General features: G+C 49.4%; 1 protein-coding gene across 1 annotated transcript in view; it reads right to left on the reverse strand.

Annotated features, from left to right (window-relative positions):
• Positions 1 to 1,017: 1,017 nt before the first annotated feature.
• The window catches only part of LOC144146161 (uncharacterized), a 49,210-nt gene continuing 25,907 nt past the window's right edge, over positions 1,018 to 24,320 (reverse strand). The window contains exons 3-6 of the mRNA XM_077678127.1: positions 24,066 to 24,287; positions 13,282 to 13,516; positions 5,970 to 6,166; positions 1,018 to 1,661 (exon numbers count right to left, since the gene is read on the reverse strand). Coding sequence (XP_077534253.1) covers positions 1,533 to 1,661; positions 5,970 to 6,166; positions 13,282 to 13,516; positions 24,066 to 24,287 — 783 coding nt within the window. The 3' untranslated portion in view covers positions 1,018 to 1,532. The remainder of the gene's footprint in view (positions 1,662 to 5,969; positions 6,167 to 13,281; positions 13,517 to 24,065; positions 24,288 to 24,320) is intronic.

Below are 24,320 nucleotides of genomic sequence, written 5' to 3' on the forward strand. Positions count from 1 at the left end.
TATATTATCGGAATTTTTTCCCGCGTAGCTAGTTCGCGCATGCGAAAAGTGGGACCGGAAAGGCTTGAATTTGTTTAAAGAAGCTCAACCCGTGCCATTTTGTGCAAGGAAACACCTTCATTCTTGCGGGAAAATGTTTTTGCAGCGAAGGGAGCCCTGGTCGAAGTATATATGTGTCTTACACCCGCTGGCGCTACTTCTCAATATGTTGTGCCACGCTGGTAGCACCTTCCTCGCGGTAGCTTACAAGCACAACGAAGGGCGAAAGCTGGGCTGAGCTGCGGCCAACGTTGTCTCTGTTAGTGCAGATTGTGCAACACAGGGTTGTCACTGTCATATGCGAACACAGTGACTTCCGTCCAACCCCTCGTATAGCCTACAGGCACGAGCAAAAAAGAATAAATAAAAAAATTGTTCCACTCAATGTGAAAGCTGTCGGAAGTACAGAGCAGTGATTCGACATAATGGGCTCTACCGCCATTATTCTACCACCCCATGCAATTCAAATTTTCTGCCTTCGCAGTTCTGGCGCGCCCCCTGCCTGAAACTTCCCCAGCAGATCTGTTCTTTTTGTGTTTGCTTTAAGTTCGTATGCTGGAGCTATTTTATGTCGTTTCGAACGCGTAACTTTTTTTTGCGTGGCTGGAGCCTTTCTGCGTCATTTCGAACGTGCCATTTTTTTTTCTCGCGCGGCTGGAGTCTTTCTGCGGCATTAAGAACGTGTCGTGTAAGTAAGCGCAAAATGAACAAGGACGAACGAAGTGAACGGGACGTGCCATGTTCTTCTTGCGCGTAGAGCCTTCCTGCGTCATTTCGAACGCGCCTTTTTTTTCCTTGCGGGGCCGCTTTTTTCACTTACTATTGTAAAAACCAACCCAACCAGCGTTCCTAACTAAATGAACGCGGGCGCTACCGGTTAATAGCGCATATTTTGCCTCAAATGTAACTATAGTTTTCTTTGCGCTAAACAACGGGAAGATGTAGGACAAGTGCAAGTGGTTCACAAATTTCGAACGCTTATGACTATATAAACCGCTTGGGTTTCGAAGCCTCTGGGGTACGCTGCGGCGACAGTACTACAACGTAACGCCCTGTTGCTCTACTTGGGTCCAGTGAGCGAGCTACGATGGCAAGGCGAGCGCCTAAAGTACTCTGCACGTAATATAGCATTTGGCATCGACGAACACGCTTCCTGAAAATCCAAGAAAATGGGAGGAAATGAAGTGCCCCACCAGTGGCACCACTCAAACCGACTGCACAACGCTGTTTATTCTAGGAGCTATCGAACACTCAGAGCGAGAGCACTCGGAAACATGCACGGCCTTTTCATTTCTCCAGTCAATAGCGTCGAGCTGCTCCTTAGAGCCACCTGGCGTGACTGGTGGGCCAGCGGCGCACCAGACAAGGCATCAAAACGAATAACCATGCTCTCCTATTTACACGAGACAACCGCCCGTAAGTCCTTAAGCTTCATTTATGCGAAGGTCGCTGGTGGCGGCTGCTTCGTGACCTCGCCATGTGCTGTGGCGCCCTCACGAGGGGGCCGGGGGGGCATCGGCAGGTGGCACCTGAGCGCCGGCGCTTGCGTCGCCGGGCGTCACCGTGGCAGCCGCCCCGTCGGGGGCCGGCTCTGCTGCCAACACGCCACCCGCGGCAACCGCCTGCGCACAACAAAGATTTTCTTGAAGAGGCAGCGGAATCAGTGGCCATTTTTGCCCTCGTGCGCCGAAGTGTGCGCGGTACTGTCCGACAAGCGACGCCGTGAACATCGCGTGGATCGCACTCATATGCGGAGACTACAGGGGGTGCTCGGGGGCCCCAGCCTTCCGACGCTGCCGGCTACCTTTACCTTTACCAGGGCCGTTACCAGTTCAGGTTTTTTTCGTTGCCTCTACCCTTTCACTTAAAATTTTATTGTGGCTAAAAGATAACTGCATCATTATTGGCGCGAACGTGCACGGCTTGCTTTCATACATTCCATTCATTCCATCGAATGCTTAGTATAGGATGACAAGTTCACTAGAAGCACCAGCGGCGGCTGCATCATCCGTACTTCTTATTTCATTTTTTCACTTTTGACTGTGAATGAAGGAAGTCATGAACAAATGAAATGAAAACCCGAAAGTATGAACCGGAAGACTCAAAACCAAAGAACCTGAATAGTGCAGATAGAATTGTGGCTTGCTGTTGTATTTAGAGATACCTTTTCGAGCTTTGTTACTGTAATTAGGTTTCAGGACAATTTCACTTGCACGGAAAGAAATCACGATATTATTGTGTTCTAGTTAATATTTTCGAGTTCACGTTTCATTTGTACTTGACTGTACAGTACACAAAACACATTTAAATGTACACACACGAATAAACGCTATTTTTTTCACTGAAAGACGTAGCCTACTAACTATCGTTATTTATGTCAGGGATAGCCTGTGCTCAGATAATGAATATGTTGCTGTATGTCCACCTCGTTTTAAATAACTTTGCGTGCTTTTTTTACACTGAAAAAGGACTGCTGTCTTCAGTGACCCTGTGGCAGGGTGTTTTATCAGTGGCCTGTCAAAGTCACGCGAGTGTTTCATGTGTCAGAACTGGCACTCATTCCAGTAGGTGATTGTGACGGCTCCTTTAATAATTTCCATTTCTGCGGATGAAGACATGGTCATATTCATGCAGAGGTAAGAAATAAATATAATTCATTCAGTACTCGAAATGAGGCTAAGCAGCTTTCACTCAAAATCAGGATACGATTGCGTGGTTTAATGCGCCCAATGCTACACCCGGGCCGGAGGCGCGCCGTTGTGGAGGGCTCCTGACCACCTGAAGGTTGTCAAAGCACGCCGAAATCCCGAAATAGTAAATGTGTACAGATATAAACATGATGATGACGGCTGCATGTCATCGTCGACATCATCACCATCGCCATCACGGGCTGGGAGTACGCGCACACACACCAGTGAAGACAGACACATGAGTGTGATGTGTCAAGGGCACCCCCGGAGAGGGTATGCTTCAAAACCCCCCGAGAACAAAGAAACGGCAATGTGAACGGCGTGCCAGGAACGCACCAATGAATGAACACCGCGCATAAACACCGAGGCATCATGGTCAAGTTTGGTAGCGCACTGTTCAGCCAATCAAGAACGCCACGCAGGAGACAAGTGGCGTGACGACCATATATGGACACCAAAAGGCAAAGAGCTAATCAGAGTGTGCCGCGATCAAGCCCAGAGGGGTTAAAAGCGGGGCGCACAATCAGAAGAAAGGAAAGAAACCAGGGGGCGGAAGGAGCACGTGAGCTTCAAGGAACGAGCCAGGGGGACGCGGCCAGGCCACCGCGACTGTGCCGACCAAGCCTGGGCGGGAGCGGGCCGATTTCGCATCGGCTGCGGCATCCTAGGCTCCCTACAAACCTGTCTCTTCGTGGCCCCAGCGGCGGCGACCGTGCACCTGCGGCCCACGTAACGCTCCGTCGACCTTCGCTTCGACGGCCCCGAAAGGCTACGTTCGTCGACGTCCAGCGGCAGCGGCTCTCAGGGGGCAGCCACCGAGGAAGCACGTAGGGCCGCGCGGAGCCCACTCCGTCCAAGGTCCGGCCGCGCGCATCGAACGCCGGCATCAACAAGAGACGACGGCGGCTACCACGGAGTCGTGCCCAAGCAAGGGTGCGACACGTCAGCGCCGACGACCGGGGTAGGCCAGTCCAATAGGGACGTAGTTGTAGGACACAACTAGGGAGTTGTGGTGGTAGAGAGGTCATCTAGAGGGTGATAGATTGAGTGGATTTGAACTAATGGTGTAGGCCTTCATTGTACAGACGTTCGGATTGTATTTTGGGATATTTAGTTATGGGTTTGATGATTTATCGGTTGCGTGCAATTGATTCTTGAGTGTTTTGCGTTGCTTTGCGTGTGTTTTGTTAAACCCGCCAGCGGCTTTCCTGCGTCCATCTCTCCGAGCTGGTCAAGTCAGCCTCACCATACGCTTGCGTGGCAACGAGAAAAACATAAAAAAAAATAAAAGTTTCCTGACGTTTCAAGAAGAGGACTTTCTTTCTTCAGAGTACAGAATAAGCTGCTTTCAGGGTTATATATGTGGAGAATCTAGCATGGGAGAGGGCAGGGCAAGGGAAGGGACATTTCGCACAATGGGATCATGGTTGGAGGGCAGCGAAAAAAAAAAGAGAGAAGTGGAAGAGGGGAGAAAAAAGACAACAACAAAAACACGTCACCTGGTACGAACATGAGAAAAAAGTAAGAAAAAAATTAACAAGGTAATTGCAATGTTCAGTTTCCCTTGGCAACTGGGGGCAACGGAGGGGTCATAAGAAGATATGCCCATGTCCTGTCTCTTTTAACTGCAAAGCAGCACATGTCTGACCCCTCCCAGTTTTTATTCCGGGGTAGCAGATTTCCTCGGCGCCGCTCCGGGGCTCCTCCTCGCCACCGCCGACCACTCTTTTACACCGGTTATCGCAACGATTATTCCCCTCGCCACCACTGATGCCTCCTTTACAAGTTGCGCAGTCGGCTGACGGCGGCCGTAGCACCGGTTTTCAGATGATTGCGGAGAATCAACGCCAGCGCGAATGGGTGTAAAGATGCCCGAAAGCCGCCGCCGCCGTAGCCAAGAATGAAGCCGTTGCCGCTTCAAATTCCACCTCGCCCACTAGCTGCGCGCCCCTGCCGGTTGGAAGCAACTTGCCCCGTTCATACGCCTGCGGGGGCACACTATTCTTCTTTAGCGGGAAAGCCATTCTGAACAACATTGTCGCGTCGGCGGCCCTCTTTGACCAGCTGGTCATAGTTCTTAATAGATCTTAGTCTGGTCGCATATAAAGTCTTTCTCTCTCCATTCGCCACTGTATTTCACGCCTGATTAGGGCGCCTATCCCCCGTCGCCGGATTAGGGGTGGAGGGGTATGCATGCACAGCAGGGCTTAATGCCGCTGCAGCAGGTGGCATACCCGTTGTGGTGGTGGGAGATTGAAAAGTGGCAGTCTCGTGGCTCAATGCGCCCAGTCAGCGGTCCTCCGCAATCGGGCGCTTTGGTTCTGGGCTGGTGTGTTGCACAGACAACGAGATGCCTAGGGCTGGGCAGCGATAGGGACACCCACGGGTTTGTGCGCCAGTATAGAGGTCGAAGCCCTGGAGGTGTTAACTCGCTATTGGACGGACGCATATCGCTCGCTTGGAGGAAGAAGAGTGGGAACTCCAGAAGCGTCATCCCGAACAGAAGCGTGAATTGGCGCGAAAACCACGGAAAGCCGCTGCCGCTGCCGTTGCTACCTCGAGTTCCAGGTGGTCGTGTAGCTGCGAATCCGTCCCGGATGAACAGCAGCTGGCCCGCTTGGAACGCCGACGTGGGCCAATATCACTCGTTCAGCTTAAAGGGCTTTCAGAGCGACATGTTTGACAGTATCTTTCACTTCTAAGCACCCGCGGTTGCCTGTTTATGCGTGCACGGGTTGGGAGAGGAGGGAGGCAGTAGAGGGGCCGGGCACGCACACGGATATAAGTTTCACACCCTTACTGATGACATGTCCGTTGAGTTGGAGTGAGGTTCAACGTGGCCGTCAAACAGCCTAATGAGACCGGTCTGCTGTTGTCTGTGGTAGAGTGGACTGGGTTGGAGCGTCACACAAACAGTAAGACGCCTACGACGCGGGAGGGAAAGAGGCAGCTCTACATTTGTCCGCAAGGATAAAGCCCGAGTCTTTTCCAAATTTCATTCAGGTAATTGTCTACGAAGTATGCTCCGTCGCAAATTACATGCAAACATGTTTTGTTTTGCTCGTGCCCGCGCGCGCAGCCGCAGTCGGGTCTTAGTATGCACGGCACACTCTGAACGTACAGAACACACGGAATACTAAAACTCTGTATTGGCTCAGGCGCTAGCGAACTGCAGAGCGATTCTTGTAGAGCCCCCAAGTCTCATTAGGCTAGAAGGAACGCTGCATATATAGTACCTACCTGTTCCCCTGATGCTTGAGCTACGGACGCATCCAGCGGCTTCGCGGCCGCCTCCGTGGCGCCTGCCGCCTTCCCGCGTGCCTCGGCCATCTCCTTCTTGATGCCAGGTATCCACAGGGCGCCGGCCAGAAGCGACAACGCCCCGGAAACGATGAAGACGAATGCGTACGATTTCTGGTCGCCGTCGCGGAACGTCGCTGCGAAGGAGCAGATCTGTAAACATTTCGCGAAATCGGGCCCCGCAATTGATCGGCCTTCTTTAAATCACGGCAGTCGAGAATCGCGAAATTTTAGCGAGCTTATCACTTTCCCGTTGTCTTCTAGACTCACCCAGACAGGCTAGGCCGCAACCACACATTATAATCACTGGTTCGAAGACGGCCGTTCAAAACTTCATTCGCGGTAGCATTTTGGCTACGGCGCTAAAAATTCTCCTCCAAAATCCCCCTACTGAACCATTCGACATCGGCTAGACCCCGGTCCACACTGGGGTGGGAGGCAACGAGGCGGCCCACAAAGCAACACGAGAACTCACCAGCCGTGCTGGGCTCGCTCCTGATCCCTACCACGGTGCTCGGTGGGCCCGCGATCGATGGCTGTCGTGCCAAGAAGTCACGGATCATTACCACCTCTTCCGCCGCCGCTATCCCCCTGCCCACACACGCTCACCAACGCGCAGGAGCGCCTATGGCGACTCCTTCAGACCAACTCCCTCGTCAGTCGTTCCCTCCTCCACGAGATCTATCCCTCTGAGTTCCCTTCACGCAACTGTCCCTCTCTGTGACTCCCTCGACACACTAACCACGTCATGTGGGCCTGCCCTCTAAACCCATTCTCCCCCCATCTCCAGCGTGGAGCAGTGGGAGCACGCGCTGGGCAGATCGCAACCGGGGATGCAGCTACTTCTGGTTCACCGAGTCGCCACCATCGCCGCCTCCTTCGGCCGGCAGCCACCACGCGTTCCTAGCCAACTTCTATCTCGAGCTGCCAGCATACCTCTGGCGGTGCCTTTCTGAACTCACATGAGAAGCTCCATCAGTGTATCAAAAACGATACTCTGGGCTTTGGTCTAGGTTTATTGTCCCTTTCTAGCTTTTTAAACACCGCGTATCAAATTAGATACGCTGGGCGTTGGGGGGTTAACCCCATAACGTCAGATCCACCGATCCACCGATGCATGCGTAGTCGCAGTCAGCGCACGGGATCTTGTTCACCACGCCCGGGAACGATGCTCTCGGAAGCCCGTTCTTACCGCACCCGAGTGTGTGCCTCAGCTTGCACAAAGGAACGTGTGCTACCCCGACGTCATAACCACGCAGAACGCGATTGGCACGGCTGTCTACAAAAGCAAGATATTGGCTCTGCTCGACGACTAGGACACTTACGTTCAGCTCACTCGGCGCCCGATCTTGCAGGTACTGAGGGACTTACAGGTAGACTCCTGGTGAACCTGTTTCGCTTCGTAATCGTACTTGCCGAGCGCAAGTCTATTATACGCTTATCTGCCATAATAGCGCTGCGCCTGCGCTTTATGGCCCGCCGAAGGTCCCCCTGCGTCCAATCGTTGACTACACCCGCTCCCCTTTCTGAAAGTCATCCGGTTACCTAAACAGAATGCGGTCTACTCATCGTAAAGGGCTACACGCATGTGAGCAACTCCTGGGACTCTATTGGAAAATTTTGGGACGTGACAATTGACGACGACGAGATGATGGTTTCCTTTGACGTGGTGTCTCTGCCCCTAGCCCAATTCCGACTGCCATGGCAGTGGAAGCATGCGCTTCTGCTCTAGAATCCGACCGTATTTTGCCAGGCAGGTCGCCGATTGACGTTCTTGAGCTCAAGAAGCTCCTCTGATTTTGCCTTGGAAACACGTACTTCTGCTTCGACAAGGTCTTCTACACTCAAGCCCACGGTACGGCAACGGGTGCCTCCGTCCCTGTTACTGCTGCCAATCCTACGATGTAATGGCAAGAAAATTGTGCACCCGCTTCCTTCAGGTGAATGTTAAGTGTTTTTCTGCGCTGGATGGACGGCTGTTTTTGCGTGATTCGGCATAGCGCTTTGGCTTCGTTCATTGCGCACTGGAACAGTCAGGAAAAAAGCCATCAAATTCACAGTAGAGACGGAGGCCGGCGATAGACTCCCGTTTTTTGCATGCTTGTCAGCCAAGCACACGCACACTGGCCGCTACCTAAACTATCGGTCCGTTCATCCTGACGCTCACAAAAGGTCTTCTGCTGCCTCCCTGTTCAAACGTGGGAACCGCATTTTCGTCAAAGAAGACCGTTTCACTGACTTGGACAGGGTGCTAAACGATTTCTCGGCAAGCGGCTCTTCGACGGCGTGTGTATAAGCCCTACATGACGGAGGCGACGGAGCTCGGTACGGGGACGCTATCGACACACCAAGCTCCGTCGCCTCCTTCGTGTATTGGTAGCGTGCTGGACGAGCGGCCAGCAGATTAGCTGCCCCGGTGAAGACGACGAAGAGCCGAGACCATAACTTAAAAACAAACTGCGACGAAATATTCGGCCCCTTAAATGTACTGGTTTCCGGAATACTTTAAAGGAGCTACGTGCAAAATTTGGAGTCCCAAATTTGCGTCGCTGCATTGTAGACGAAGATCAAAAATGCTCTTTTCCGAACCGAAACTGCAAAAAAGGTGGCCAGTACGCCCGGGCGGAAGTGACGTTCCAGTCAGGAATCGAGTGGGCACAGTCGGCCGATTTGACCACGGCTGCCTGCGAGAAGACGTAGCGCATTCGATGTGTTTCGGGTCGTTCGTTTCTTCAAAAACTCAAAACATGCGCGAAAAAAGGGTGGGAAGCCCGTGCAACCGTTATTGCTTCATTGTGAGCGGCCGAGAAGCTCCTATAGCCGTCCGGTGAAAGGTAAACACAGGCATCGTGAGGCCTCGTAGTGAAGCTGAGAGCTAGGAACTGGGTACACAAAAAGCAGCGTTGAGCGCTAGATGGGCGCTGGCACAGGTAATATGCGTTGTGATAATCGAACCACTTTGTGTTTGTACAAAAAAAGCTACCATGGGAATAAAGCTCCGAGACATCCTGGCTAGCGTGTAAGAATTAGATTTCAGCACATATCATCGAAGTTAAAATCTAGAATTTTATTATTTTTGTTTACACGGGTAGTTTTGTTCCTGTTAGCAGAATGGCCGCGCCGAATGTTTAGATAGTCAATCCCGCCTCTATAAAAAAGCCATGAAGCGCATGAAAACACTGCTTCGCTGGCCTGGTGAAACCACTTGACCCGAGAATCGATGTTGCCATCCTTGCTACTACCCAGTCCGCGAAATGTGGCCCCTTTTTAAATGCGGAGCATTTCTTAGGCTCGCCTGGTCCTCCGTCGTTGATGGCGGCGCCGTCCACACGCTCACTGCGCATGCGCAACTCTCCTCCTTGCACCCACAGCTCCGCGATACTACACTATAAAAAAAAGAAATAGTTAGCGGCGCCCGGTTTCGATCCCACGACTCTCTGGCCGCAACGGGAGGTACGCGGTGCTCTTCCCACTACGCTGCAATTTTTTTTCTTTATTGATACGCTACAAATCCGGGACAGGAGCAAGGGCTACGAACCTATCTACGCGAACCTATTTCGTGATGGATTCTTTGGTTGGCCAATCCCTAGGGGCATCCTGCCACAATCAGCATCAGAGGCGCTGCGGACGGGGCTGGTTGAGCTGCAAGGCGCGTGGTGCTTCCCGCCACAGCTTTCCCACGGGAAATTCAGCATCCCCCTCTAAAGTTTTCAGTTCGTCGTCTCCGTTGACGTTCAGCTTCGCGTGCCTTCGTTGTATCAGTAGCTTCTTGACGTAGTTTGAATGAGTCAAGGACATAAGGCGCGTTCGTAGCACTTGCTCCTGCTACAAATCCGGGACAGGAGCAAGTGCTACGAACGCGTATTTGTTATGTGACCACGGGCGTCCCGGACTGCATAGACTTTATTTTTGCCAATAGTGAACTTCCGTCTAGTCGCTTTCAAACTCCCTCCGTGTTTCAATGTTGCTTAAAGTTTAGCAACATTGAAAGCACGGATGTCGGCAGTCTTGCTTTTGTTGATCAATTTGGAGAGCTCTGCCATTTCTATTTGGTCTCGCGGAGTGCGGACAAACATTTTCCGGCGCTGATCAATAAGGTCCTTAGTTTTCTGTGATAACTTGGATCCGAATGCGGTTCTCCTATGGGTAGTGCTGACTCCGTGTCCACATGTGTGAAATGATAATTGAGAGAGTCCACATCCTTGGTGTCATTAGACGACACAGAGAATTTGTTTTCAAGTAACGATCGGAATTCGTTCACTTCGCACCCCACGGAGGGCAGGTTGGGCGTCTTCCGTTTTAGCACCTTTAACCTTTCCCTCCTTAAATCTAGCGCTTCTGGCCATTCTGTGATAACTTGTTTTAATCCGACCAATTACCTGTACATAGTGAATCATGTGGAGAGTGCCAGTTAGAATGAAATCAATTTCCTTTTTAGTTTCGCTGTTCGGACCTTTCCAAGTCCGTTTTCTATTTTGTCTGTTTCGAAAGAACGTATTCATAATGCGCAGATTATTCCTCTCGGCAAATGAAACGAGCATGTCTCCGCGGTTGTTTCGAGAACCTAGGCCAAATTTCCCTACCGCATACTCCCTAATCTGTTGTGGCCCTATTTTTGCATTGAAATCAGCCATAATGACTCTCTACCGTGTTTTTACGTGTCTAATTGCTTATTCAATGTTTTCGTAAAATGCGTCCACAGCCTCGTCATCGTAAGTGGATGTAGGCGCATAGACCTGCACCACATGCAACGTGTGCTTCTTGTTCAGCCTAATAACGAGAGAAGCTACACGGTCATTAATACTGTGAAATTCTACTACATTTCCTGCTAAAGTTCTATGATCCAGAAACCCTGCACCTAAGTGATCTGTTTCAGAATGCCCGCGATAACAGAAAATATCGCCAGTAGGAAGCACCCAAATCCCTTTCCAACCCTTCTTACCTGGCTTAACCCTACCATATCCCATCGAATATCGGATAACTCGTGTAAAAGGACCGATAGACTAGCTTCGCTCGATAGGGTTCGAGCACTAAATGCACAAACATGTAGTTCCCATTGGTGGCCTACCCGGACCCAGAGATTCCTAGCACCTTCTACTGTATTGCTTGCCTTCCCGCTGCCTTGGGTAGGGGCAATGCAGCTGCTGGGGACTGAAGGCCGATAGTGTAATTGTGAAATCATTAGGAGGTTTCTGGCAAATATACTCAACCAGGGTTGCGAAATCCTTGTCTGGTGAGCTGTAGTGCTCCCGAAATACCGATTTGTATTCTTTGACTTGGTGAATGATCTGCGTTTCATTTTTTTTTTTGTAAATAACGCTCATACTGAATTTTATAAACTAAGGCGGCGACCATTTTTCGTTCACAGAAATTACGGCCCACACCCCCACGGTCTAAACCCCACTGGTTCTCGTGCGGCAGTTATCCGCGCCTAGAAGCTACGTCCTTTCATTGAACAGAACTGGTTAAAATACGTTTACAGCCGCACTTATGGCATTGAATCGCGATGATGATGATGAAAATGTTTTGTTTAGTACCAATCAATGGGTTTTTCAAAGCCCTTGATAGGGATCGGCCAGTATCCCTTGGGACCTGGCGGCTGCCTGAGCTTGATTGATGATCTTCCGTTGGGCTTCCAGGTCTGAGCTGAGTATCAGAGCCTCCAAAGTGTCTATGGTGTGTGTGCCGTCTGATATCTGTGGGCACGTCCATATCATATGGACCATGCTTGCCAGGCTTTCCCAATGTTTGCATTTGATTTCAAATGTACCTGTGTAGAGTTTACTAAGCAGTAGCGGATTCATGCTATTAAGAGTTCACTAAGCAGTAGCAGTACAGGTTCCAACCCGGCGCCAGATTGCCTCTTCCTTTTTGTTGAGTTTGCGGTCTGAGTCTGGGAATTCTTTTGTTGTTAATCTATAGTATTGCGTTATTTCTCGGTAGGGGTGCATCCTGTCATTTTCAGGCAATGTGTCTTCTGTGGAAGGGGTGTCTGAGCCTGCCCGGAAAGTGAGTCCTCAGGTGAGCGATCGTTTGCTACATCATTGTACCTGAGGGCTTGATGGGCCGGGGTTCAGATTAGTAAAACCTGATGGCCCATTAGTTTTTTTTTGTAGGATTCTGACCGACTCAGCTGATATTCGTCGCATGTTATAATTGTTTATGGCGTTTTTGGAGTCGCACATAATTACTTTGGGATTCCTGGACGTAGCTGCAGCGCTATCATCACTTCTTCCGCCGTTGTGACAGACCTATTTCTGATCGTGCAGCATGCGCATATGGCCATGTTCTTTTTTGGAAGCAACCGCAATCTTGTCTCTTCTGCGATGGTATGCTGCAGCATCAGTGTATAGAACATCGCACCGTCCTCCGTACTTCCCCTGTAGCGCTTCGGCCCTGCTCTGTCGCCGATCATAAAACGCTGGGTTCATGTTTTTTGGAAGGCGAGCCATTCGGATATTGTTTCTGATGTCCGGGGGAATATCCCCTTGCGGGTCGCCTGAAGAAACCAGCTGTGTCAGCGTAGATGCTGCTGGGGTATTTATGTAAGTATTCATTCGAACAACTCCCGATTTGCCAAGGCATTGCCTCCTACACGACGATCCGCACACTCATCAAACTTATTACCCTGCGTCTTGTTTCACTGCTTTGGCTGCAGACCATGTGGATCAGTCACCATGAGTAGATGGCCAAGATTTTTGGAAGCAGAAACTCCTTGACGTTTGCTTCTTAGGCTGTCTTCGTCAGGTTTATAGGACATTCCGTGCTTGTACAAAAGTACACCTATTTTGAAGCGTTTGCCGGAAGTAAAATTGCCAGTTGGCTGTTACGCGCTAGTTCGAGCATCTTTGCAAAGGTGTTGTGCGACCGGCACGATAGCCCGCCGAAGACTGCAGCTAGAAATTGCTCAATCAGTTTCGAGAGCACCTGTAAAGGGCGCTTCAGGACACGTATTCCGAAAGCGCCATCGTTTGGTTAAAAATAAATGTTAGGAAAACTGAGACATGTAGAAAGCCTCACCATTCGCCGAACTAATGAATTGCTATAGCACCATCCTCCCCCTGTAATAGCTTGCCGTAAGCTAACCCCTCACCGAAACGTCAGCAAGACGCCTAGAACACCTCTTGAGCCAACTTGGCCCCTCATCTATAGTGGTTACCAGCAGCGCCAGTCTTGTCGTTTGTCATAGAGTGCTGCCCGTAGTTCATTATGCACAAGGCCCGAAGGGAGAAGCGTTGAAGGGGGTACTGACAGACGAGCACCGGGCCGACCAGACACGAGAGGCCTGAAGTGGCTCGGCACAGCACGAACTGTCGGCCCACAGAGTCCGGCTCGAGGAAGCGCTGCAGCACGGGCAGCGGCAGCATGTCCAGCGAGCTGGTCAGCCAGCCCAGGCCGAAACATATTGGCATCAGGATGGCCTGCTCCTTGGCCACCGCCATCAGGAAGAGCACGCCGCCTTGCAGGAACGCCTGCAACGCCATCACCTGCAGTCCACAGGTAAAGCGCATTCACCGCTGACCTTGCCAGTCGGGACTGCACCGGGGGGAGTTTCAGGCACCCCTGGCAGTCAAGCTCTGCAGAGAAATACGTTAGCGAAGGCGCCCTCGCTGGCATACGTTTGTTCTTCGCCAAATCGTGTACGTTTTAACGCCAAATTACTAGTTAGCTATGCTTGCGCAAATCCGTAGTTTATGAAGCTCAGAATGGCAACCGGGTGGTACACTAAATGGTCGACGCGCGGAACACGAAAGGGTTTACTGATCAAATTTGGAGGCCCAATGAATGTTTGGAATGACGCCGCACTTCCCAGAGAAAATTTCATAAACAGTGGGGAAGAAAACTGGGCAAATTCTGCGCTGGGAGGGATTCGAACTAGGGTCCTTCGGAATGCGAGACAAGCACGGAATTCCAGGACCAACACAGCTTGATGATTCTAGCTGAATAAAGGTGAACCTAGCGAAAGCGATACATGGCCTCCGGCTTAGGTACGTGTGTTAGAGCAGTGCCTCGCTTGCCTGCACGGGGCCCACGCGTGCGTTCCTCCGCTTTGTATGTTTGTGTCGGCACTAAAAATCACTGCAATGCCCTACCAACAAACCTAAACAAGCACTCTGGAAACAAAGTACGTAGATAAATGCATGCTACAAATGCTTCTGATACGTCGACTTCCATTTAGAAGTGGAGACGCCAAAACAAAAACACAATGACGGTTCACCGTCTCCCGTGTCCCTATTTGTTTTAAAGGGAGTCGCTCAAGTGTAAAAGAGTCGGGGAGTGGAAAAGAAAGATACTTGCTCATAGACAATCCCTTTCGGTTGCCCTTTTGATGCGTACCATTCTTTGCCCCACAGGCAGGAGCGTGTAACGCCCTGCATTTACATTAATATGCATATTTGGCGGAAGTAGTCTACAATTTGTCAAACAGAATTAATAAACCAAGAAATTAGAAATTTGAAAAAAAATAATCAAAACGATCTGACGATATCAAAAATATGCATATTATGCATCTCGCCCAAAAACCGAATATTAAACAAGTTCGGAAAAAGACATTCAAAATACGGATAAAAAAAGCAAAAATGAGCGAACCGTGTAACGCCCTGCATTACCACAAAAATGAGAATTTTGCGGAAGTAACCCCTTTCGTCGTGATAAGGTAAATTGAGGTAATCGGCGGAACAGAATTAAAAAAACAGAAAAGAAGAAAACTAGAAAAACAAAATTTTCACAAAAATGACGACAAAAACAAAAATATGCATGTTATACATCTCCCCAAAAAACAAAGACTACGCAAAAAAGTCCACAAAAGACAGTAGAAAGACGAATTAAGAAATAGCGAAAATGAGCAAACCGTGTAACTCCCTGTATTTTCACAAAAATGCAGATGTGGTGAAAGTGGCATATTAAGTCGTTATAATACGTAAGTGGAGATCATTAGTAGGACAGAATTTTGAACAAGCAAAACACAAGAAAAATTTCAAAGGCGAGAATTTCACAAAAACAGTCTGATGAAATCAAACACATGCATCGTGTACCTCTACAGTTGAACCTGGATATCACGAAGTTGACCAAAAACCGCAATTTTTCACCACATGCAGGTTTCGAGTGAAGGCGCACGTGAATGAAAAAGAAACGAAACCATTGTGCTGGACATTAGTGGCGGTGAACTCGCCCTTCAAGAATTCATTGCAGAGTGACAAAACGGCGTGATTTGCATCTTCTGCTTTCCTACCAGCTTAGTCAATATATACACGGCACTGCAAAGGAAGGGAGGTGACTCACCCCGTATTCACAAACGCAGATGAAGTATCTCATTTGCCGTTTGACACATTTCGGTACCTTCACGCGTTTCAAGGACCAAATTCTGCTGAAACGAAGCCTTTTCGTCAACTTGATGTTCTTTCACGCAACCGGACTTGGTGAGAGGGTGCTAGCTGGGATACTGTACGGGTGGCGAGGTTGTTCTTTCTCGGCGGCGGAATCGGCATTTAAAATTGCGAGTTCGCCTTGGAAAGACAAAACTTTTCGCCTTGTGGCAGCAGAACTTGCCACCGACGAACCGACACCTTGGATAGCAGTAGAGAAACGCGACTACCCGCCGACAGGCTGGCCTATTCGCCGCGAGATCGACATGCAGGTGGCGACAGCGTCGCGCCGCTTGTGGGGATGCTGCGCTGAGCGGCCCGGGAGAATGCACACTGTGGGCGCGCTTCGTGCCTTATATGTGCGCACGAAAGGCGCAAACAAGAGTGGTATGCTGTAGTTCGGTTCCCCAACGTTGAATTTATTGCATGGAAGCGGCAATAACTTTTCATTACTACAAAGCGGCGACCCATCGGGAACCTCAGAACGGCCGCAATAATGACAATGAACTTTGTTTCTGTTTGTTTTTTTACTTTGTTCTTTCTATAAGGACACAGTACAATTTTACAAGGGTGTGGCAAATGCACGGGTATTCACAGGTCTTGTCGCTTCTTACTCGTTTCGTGTATTAAACTTTTATCCCTCAAATAACCACCACGCCACCTTCAAAAAGCACCCTTTGACGTTCCCGAAGCGGCAGACGTCTGTACTCATAAATAAGAAAAGTGCAATGTGTCGAAGCAATGTTTATATTATGTTTCGCCGCGACGAAGATGTTTCGTGGAATTAAACCAGCGCCTTCACCCGCAACGGCCGCTGATTATTGCTTCTCTAGAGGAAATGCGAAAGTAGAGGTAACTATGTCATTGCATACTGCAAAACAAGTGAACATATTGCCTCGAACCATGCATTGGCTTTTTTGTTTGTGTTTTGCTTTTGCTGCCCGGCCTCACCGGTCTGTGTTATCGGTGTTGTCTGTGTGCCAAGGGACGCGCGTGTTCCGTTCTTTCTGTGCCGCGGCATGTGTTATCTCTTCTGATAGGGAGAGCGTTCCGAACTAACGTGAACGGCCTAGAATAATCTTCGTTGATCTACAGTGTTCTGGATACAATTCGACGATTCGACAAACCCTCGCGCCGAGTGATAAATTCCTGCAGAGCAGATGCCCCGGCATTCGAATCGTCGACGCTCGCCTTCGCATGTTACTTTGTTGACTACTGCTTAGCCGCCTGTATTCTTTGAGTTGTTAGGGGAGAACAAGTTCGCTCCAATAAACCTGTTTTCCTTGAAGACAACTGCGTCGTCTTTGGCCACGTGACAATATTGGTTGTTTTATCGTGTGGAGCACGCGTCCTGCGCCGCACGCAATGTGAACGAGCAGTCGACGCGAGAGTGCCATCCACACTAGTAGCGGTTCGTCCCGCCGCCGCCAGGGGCCGACTGTGTTTGATCTCGGGGCGAATAGCACCTAACCGACACCACACTCACACGTGGAAACACACGGTAGTTTGCGGTGCGGACTAACTTAGCTAAATTACTGCATATCTCCAGCCGATTTTTCAGAAAAAGTGCAGAAAACAGTGGCTCATCGGCGTAGAGAATTAATTAGTTACATCAGGGTTAACCACCGCAGCGCCTTCATTTCTGATAAGCCGCAAACACATGGGCTTCAAAGGGGCTTTCAATGGGGAATTCTTTACATAGAGGTTCGTTACATCCGGTTTTAACTATACTATGCAAACCGAACAAAACCTAGAGCGCGGAAAAGAACTGTGCAAATACGAATAAAATAGCGAGAAAGGACAAACCTTGCACTACGCCTTGTATTTTCGGAAAAGAAAACATACTTAGCTAAGTAAAGGCACCTCATCGCTACAATGGTATAAGTTTTACATCATTGGCGAAAAGTAACAAAAGAAAACTTAAATATTATAAAATAACCTAACGTCTTTCTTTATACATAGCCATATTTGGCTGTAAAGAGCACACACTTTAGACAAGGTGCATAATAATGCTACACATTAGCAAAGGTTTCTCTGAATTTCTGCAGCTTGTTTGAAGGGGCTATGCAGACAAAATAGAAGTTTGTTTTATTCGAAAGATTTCGTGCTTCATAGTGCCCTCAGTGCTTGTCTGGCAGCAAATCATGCAGTATTCACTGAGAAATTATTTAATCTACTTTAAAATTTTGATTCTTCCGCCAGAACGTGTGTTTTCGTGACGTCTGTCATCAAGTCATAGGTGCGTGTATTCAAACAAACTTCCGCTACGTCATTCTTCTGTGCAGCCTTGCCTGCCGTCAGCCCTCCTAGACGGCGCTACCATACTCAGTCACAGACCGTTGTCCGCCGTTGCTTTTTGACCGTATTTACATTTGGCTTGTTTTTGTCACTGCAGAAAGTAGTCGTTTCGTGAATCATGGGGTATCCTCGACAAACAGGGTCACGTAAGACAACGTCGCTTACGCCAATCGGCCAGTGTCGTGTAAGATAACTCCAAAGCGGCGGACTGCTGTGCAGCTCAAACAAGCATAGTAGGCCCAGTACCAACAGCATTGCGCATCGGTACGTCTTCGCTAACGTGTATTTCCGTAACTTCTATTGTTTACCGCACCATTGTTACTGCTGTAAAATAAATATGCATTACATTTAAGCCCAAACAGCTCGTCGTCAAGCTTATAAATCCTGCCACACGGATTGCAGGCGGGCCAGTTGGTACATAACGAACATAACGGAGTTACAAACAGCGCAGGAACAGGACGATAGGAGGATCACACAAACACGGCGCTGACTAACAACTGGGAAATTCACACCCGTCATCAGGATGGCATCAGTACACCCTCCGTCGCCCTCACCGGGAAAGAAATTGGCTATCTTGGTAGCCAGGAGACATTGTGAGGGCGCTTGATATAAACTGTGCTGGCTTCTGCAGATTTAACAGTAGTGAAGATTACTGTGCCATAAAAGTTTTTTTATTTTTTTGTTGTTTTACTTTTATTACTGATTTGCATTTGTCGTTCCTAGAGTAGTATGTCACGTGTTTTCTCTTTTCATATTTCTTGCCCGTTCGCGACAATAAACGTCAGTTGTTAGTCAGCACCGTGTTTGTGTGATCCTCCTATCGTCCTGTTCCTGCGTTGTTTGTAACTCATGAGGTTATAAATCATGCTTAATTTGCGTTTGCTTTTTCCGGCGTTAGCCAATCGCACAGCTGGGAATGACATTATAGGTTCTGTTGTGCGAAATGACCCAGTGGGTCTCATGGCCATCCTCTTTTCCCCCTAATTATATAGCTCATTAGAGCGAAGTGTGCGTTAAAAGTGGCGTAATTATGATTGTAACGAGACAATCTTTCGAATGAACCAGACTTGTGGGTTGTTCAAATGGTCCCTTTAATAGTGTATATACCAGGAACATGAACAAAAACCTGGGTGTCCGTTACTCTCCCGATTTAGTCTTTCCACAAGTGTCTGTAACCAGTTCCTCTGGAGAGAGAGAGAAAGAGAGAGAGAGAGAGAGAGAGAGAGAGAGAGAGAGAGAGAGAGAGAGAGAGAGAGAGAGAGAGCAAACTTCATTAAACTGAGCTTGTCTTTAGCGTGAGAAGTTGGTGGTCGTTGTTATCAGCCCAACGACGACCGAGGCGGCCCTTGCGATCAGGGAGGTCTGTACCTCCCTGTCGTGGGATGCCAGTGCTTCTATCCACTGCTCAGCTGTGGTGATTCGGGGATAGGGGTCTTGGGGGAAGGCCCACAGATTGTGGGATAGGTGGCTGGGGCTGTGCAAAGGGTGCAGTTCGGGGATGTGACTTGTGTTGGGTGGATTAGGTGCAGGCCGGTTGGATGTGGGTATGTGTTTGTTTGTATGAGCCTCCAGTCTTGCTCTTGGGCTGTTGTGAGTCCCGGGTGCGGGGGTACGTGCTAGCTTTCGGCGGCAGAAGCGGTAATGTTCCCTAATGTCGGTATAGTTAAGGAGACTGTTTCTGGATGACCTTGCCCCGTGGGATGGGTCGGGCGCCACTCCAGCTCGGAGGGTAAGATCTCGAGCCTGCAGAGTGTGCGGTTTCGTTCCCTTCCTGTCCCGCGTGGGCCGGTGTACAGAGTATGTCTACTGGGGTGAAGGGGGGGGGGGGGGGGGGAGTTCTTCTGAAGACTTTTAAGTGCCAAGGATGAAATGTTGCCCTGGGCAAAATTTTCAATAGCGGTTTCGGAGATAATTATGGGGGGCGTGGGGCGTTGCGTCAATGCTACGGCTATTGCTGCCTCTTCCGCCTCTGCTGGGTTTTTCGTGTGGGTGGTTATTGCATGCACTGGTGGTTCGTCTGTGCCTTTCGTTACGACAATGGCGAATGCTGTTTTATGTCGGTATTCGGCGGCATCAATAAAGAGGGTGTTTTGACCTGGAGGGTATCTTTTTTGTAGGTATTGTGCCCTACGTTTTCGTCTGTATTGGTGATGTGTTGGGTGCATATGCTTCGGCAGTGGTTTTATGATTAGGTTGTTTCTTATTTCTAATGGAATGGGCCCTTTCTCAGCTATTATTGTCAGGGGTGTTACATTTTTGCGGTGGACGTAGGGCAATTACCCTAATGAAGAAGAGGACGTCTGATCGTGCAGCGTTCGGTGAAAAGAGGAGGAAGACAAGGATGGTCGGAAAGAAACGAGGGGCATTCATAGAGATGTAATGTAAATAGAGTTGTTGTTTTTTTTACGGCGGCTTCAGACTCCTTTCTAACTCATCTAATGGTGCCGAAACCCGGGAAGGAAGTCGGGGCCCCCAAGCTGCCGGAACGGGTATCAAACAAAGTGAAAGCGGCAGAGTCGGTGATAAGGTGGATGAGATCTCGGCAAAGATTCGAAGTCATCGGACCATCGGTCTTTTGAAGGACACCAATGATGCGGACGGCGGACGGCTACAATGGGCAGAGCCACGGTGGTGCTGCCCAAAGGCGACCATCGGAATGGACAGACGAGTGCGCGACGGTTATGCCTCCTCACCTCTCACGATTGCCCTCGGTGGGTCGAGGCAGTGATTCCGCCAACGGGGAGGTGAGTGTTGCAACTTATCACACAACGAAAGAGACAGTACCTCGACAGCATGAGCGAAGTTTCGCACGACCTAATATGGTGCTTGAAGAACTAAAGGCAAAAAGGGACCAAGAAAGGATAATGGCCAGAGAACTGTGCAGCACCGCAAAAGAGGCATTAGGCTTGAATGCAAATTCCAGTGGTCGGTGTGTTAGGTTGAGGAGTTTCATGCGCGAGTTACAAAAAACTGAAGTTTCGCAAAGGCGGTTAAATGAGAAAATTGTACCGTTTATAGACGTGGACTACTTCAAACAGGAAGACAATACCAACATTGAATATGAGGACATGATAATTGACATATTGAGGCAATTGTACCATGGGTTAAAAGACAAGGCTAACACCAATGAACAGTGCAAGATCATGAAGACGTTGGAGGTATCGGCAAATTTCAAAGAGTTCTTTGCACTAACTAAGATGTGCTTCGAACCACCGAATGCTGAAGAGGATGCTGAAGAAGTAAACTTGCCAGAAACATCGCTCCCATCAGCTTTTCTACCGCAAGCAAAGGGGGAGACTACTTCAATTTCGCTTGCTACCTACCCTTCACATCCAAACCAAAGATGCCGTGCTTTCATGTTCACTTGAAAAGTCCTCTGAGATGACCGGAAGCAACATAGCCTGCTCATCAAGCCCCCTAATATCTTCACGAGCGCCATATAGAAAAGATCTCGAGCATCACAATACGAGTGATTGTCCTGCGGAATTAGGAAGGCGAGATACGATACTTGGAGTGAACGGCCAAAGAATGTCCAAAGATCCAGAGACTGTCATTGCCCATAAAGGACGTCAAGGGCGGAATCACACAGGACACAGTTGTCGTTGTCGGAAGAGTAAGAATGCATCACGCATGGACAGGCGATTCGCCAAAAACTCAAGAAAGAAGCGAAAGGCACTAAACAGCTCTTTTACGGCCGCTGTGAATAAGTCCGAAGAGTTTGCATCAGAATTCAAGACCGTGGAAGATAAGCAACGAATTTCATCCTGGGTACATCGACGGCAGCGATACACTTGGCGTGCGCCGAAAAGACGGGTCCTTGTGGCAGTCTTGGCATGTGACTGAATCAACGGATTTGACAAGAAAGCATTCATGGACATTAGGATAAGAGCCTGTATTGTCTATTTTGTTACGGATAAACGCTCAGAAGACCTGGGAGTCATGGTTTTCAGGGGAGATTTGCTAATTCCATTTTTTGTGCCGGGGTGGGAAGATGTTATATTTTTGCGGTGGACGTAGGGCAATTACCCTAATGAAGAAGGGGACGTCTGATCGTGCAGCGTTCGGTGAAAAGAGTAGGAAGACAAGGATGATCGGAAAGAAACGAGGGGCATTCATAGAGATGTAATGTAAATAGTTATTGTTTCTTTTACGGCGGCTTCAGACTCCTTTATTCCACAAGGGGGTTAATTCTGAGCTGTTTTAGTATATGTCGACCTGTGGGAGTTTTGGTCAGACGGACTGATTGATTAGTTAAATAGGCTTCTATTAATTCCTCGCAATCGCTGTATATGCCTAGCTCATCGAGTCTAGCGTTCGATGTACTTAAAGGTATTCGTAATGCGGCTTCTTTTCAGCTTAGTTCTTTTCAGCTTAGGAAAGCAGGTACAGGAATACAGCTACCTCAGACGGATGGTAAGTGCCGATTCCAACCACGAGAAAAAAATCCGGCGCAGAATAGGTGTGGGTTGAGGAGTACTTGGCAAGTACTCCCAAATAATGATAATTAAGCTACCTCTGTCATTTAAAAGAAACCATTGTATGCTGCTGGTGATGACATACAGGGCTTGAACTTAGCGCCTTACTTAACAACTACAAAGCAAACTGAGGTCGGCTCAACGAGCCATGGAAAGAATAATGTTAGGTATGACACGCAAGGACAAGAAACGTGCTACCTGAACCTGAGAAGAAACTAGAATTGACGATATCGTAGTTGAAATAAAGAAAACGAAATGGACTTGGGCTGGCCATGTATGAGAGGAGCCGACAAACGGTCGACAATTAGGGTAGCAGAGTGAATACCAAAAGATGGGTATAGAAGATGGGGAAGGCTAATAGCACCATGGAGGGATGAAATGCGGAACTTCGTGGGTAGACTGCGGGCTCGAGTAGCGCAGGACAGGAGTGGTTGGAGGTCAGTGTGAGAGGCCTTCGTCCTGCAGTGGACCTGAGTAGGCTGATGACGGTGATGTGGAGAGTGGTGCCCCACGTGGGTGGAAAACGCAGGGAATCCGAGGCGCCCAGTGCAGAAGGTCGCGGGTGAGGCGATGCGCCACCTGGTTGCCTGCGGTGCCATCTTGACCAGGAATCCGCCTCAGTATGACAGTAACAAGTTGAAAGAGTTCGTGTTTTGCAGTGCTCCTTGCGCTTGTCCGAATGCAAAGGATGCTTTAGTCACCGAGAAATTAATTAATTTAAGTTAAAATTTCAATTTTCACGCTAAATCGTGCGTTTTCGTGGTCTGCAATGACATCACAGGGCCTTGTTTACAGTTAGTGAACATAGATGGCGCCACCACGCCACGGCAAGCCGTTTTCTGGCTTTGGTTTGTTTGTGAACGTATTTGTACCTGGCTTGTTTTGTTCATGGAGACAATCGTTTCGTGAAACATTGTGCTCGATCGACAAATATGGTCCCGTAAGACATCGTCGCTTGCGTAAATCGGCCAGTGTCGTTTGACACAACCCCAAAGCTCCGCAGTCCTGTGCAGCTAAACCAAGCATAGTGCGCGCAGTACCAACCGCAGTATACGCATCGGTGCTTCTATTTTTACGTGTGCTTTCGTAACTTTCCCTGTTTGTCCCACCATTCTTAGGGCTTTAAAGAGAATGTGCCCTAAATTTAAGCGCAAATAGCTCGTTCGGCAAGCTTATGAGCTCTGCCTGGTCCGCCACCCGCAAGCAAGCACGCTAGTGCTTAAGTGGCGCAGAATTAGGTATGTCTGTAAAGTACAGTGCGAAAAAGAACTTACTTCCTTACTTCCTTAATTAATTACTTAATTAGTCACTTATAAATACTTATTGCTTAATTATTTCATTATTTATTATCTACGCATTTACTTAACTACTGAATTACATGAGGGTAAAACTTCGTAATCTATTCACTGTCGTCGAAGCCGACGACGGTACATGTTTTTATGTAGTAACCCGAAACTATACTATTCGACTTCGGTGGAGTATTTGTGAGCAGGACATGCGTCGGTTGGCATTTCTCGACGCAGTGCTCGGGCTGCATGCCTTCCGAGCTGCAGAGGCGGCAGGACCTGCGTGGCAACACAGGGCGAGCCAGTGGCTAGCGCATGTTCTGGCAAGCTGCGCCCGCGTTGTGTGTCGGAGAATGTAGCAAGACGGCGATGAAGCTGTAGACGATCACAGCAGCGCATGCGGCATGCACTGGTAACTGCCCGAAGGCTTCCACGCTGCCCTTCGCATGGGGAAGGAGCCCTGTGGCAGGAATCGCCACGAACAGTCGCCGAGAAGGACGGCAAGCCAGGGGGCACGAATGCCGCATGGAAAGCGGGAGCTTTCGGGTGCACGTAAAAGGTTAAGTTGAGTGGGTCGCATTTCGCTACCGGAGCCCCGTAAGCACACTGTACCTTTCTCAGCTGGCTGGCCGTTCTGGCGAGGACGTCGTAGGCGAGGCGGCCGAGAAGGTCGCCGGCGCCGAACATCAGGAGCACAGAGATGGCCCCCGCTGCGCGGTCCCGGTCTCCGCCCGTGGCGTGGTCGTAGATGACCGACGCCGCGGTCACCGTCGACGATGTGAGCGCACAGTGCGCCATTAGGATCACGCGCACGGAGCCGTCATGCACGCTGGGCTGCGCGAAGTTCAGCGACGCCGCGTTTGCGGT

The sequence above is a fragment of the Haemaphysalis longicornis genome, unplaced genomic scaffold (assembly GCF_048455015.1).
Source record: "Haemaphysalis longicornis isolate Haplotype H1 unplaced genomic scaffold, Haemaphysalis longicornis Haplotype H1 scaffold_7, whole genome shotgun sequence".
NCBI classification, from domain to species: domain Eukaryota; kingdom Metazoa; phylum Arthropoda; class Arachnida; order Ixodida; family Ixodidae; genus Haemaphysalis; species Haemaphysalis longicornis.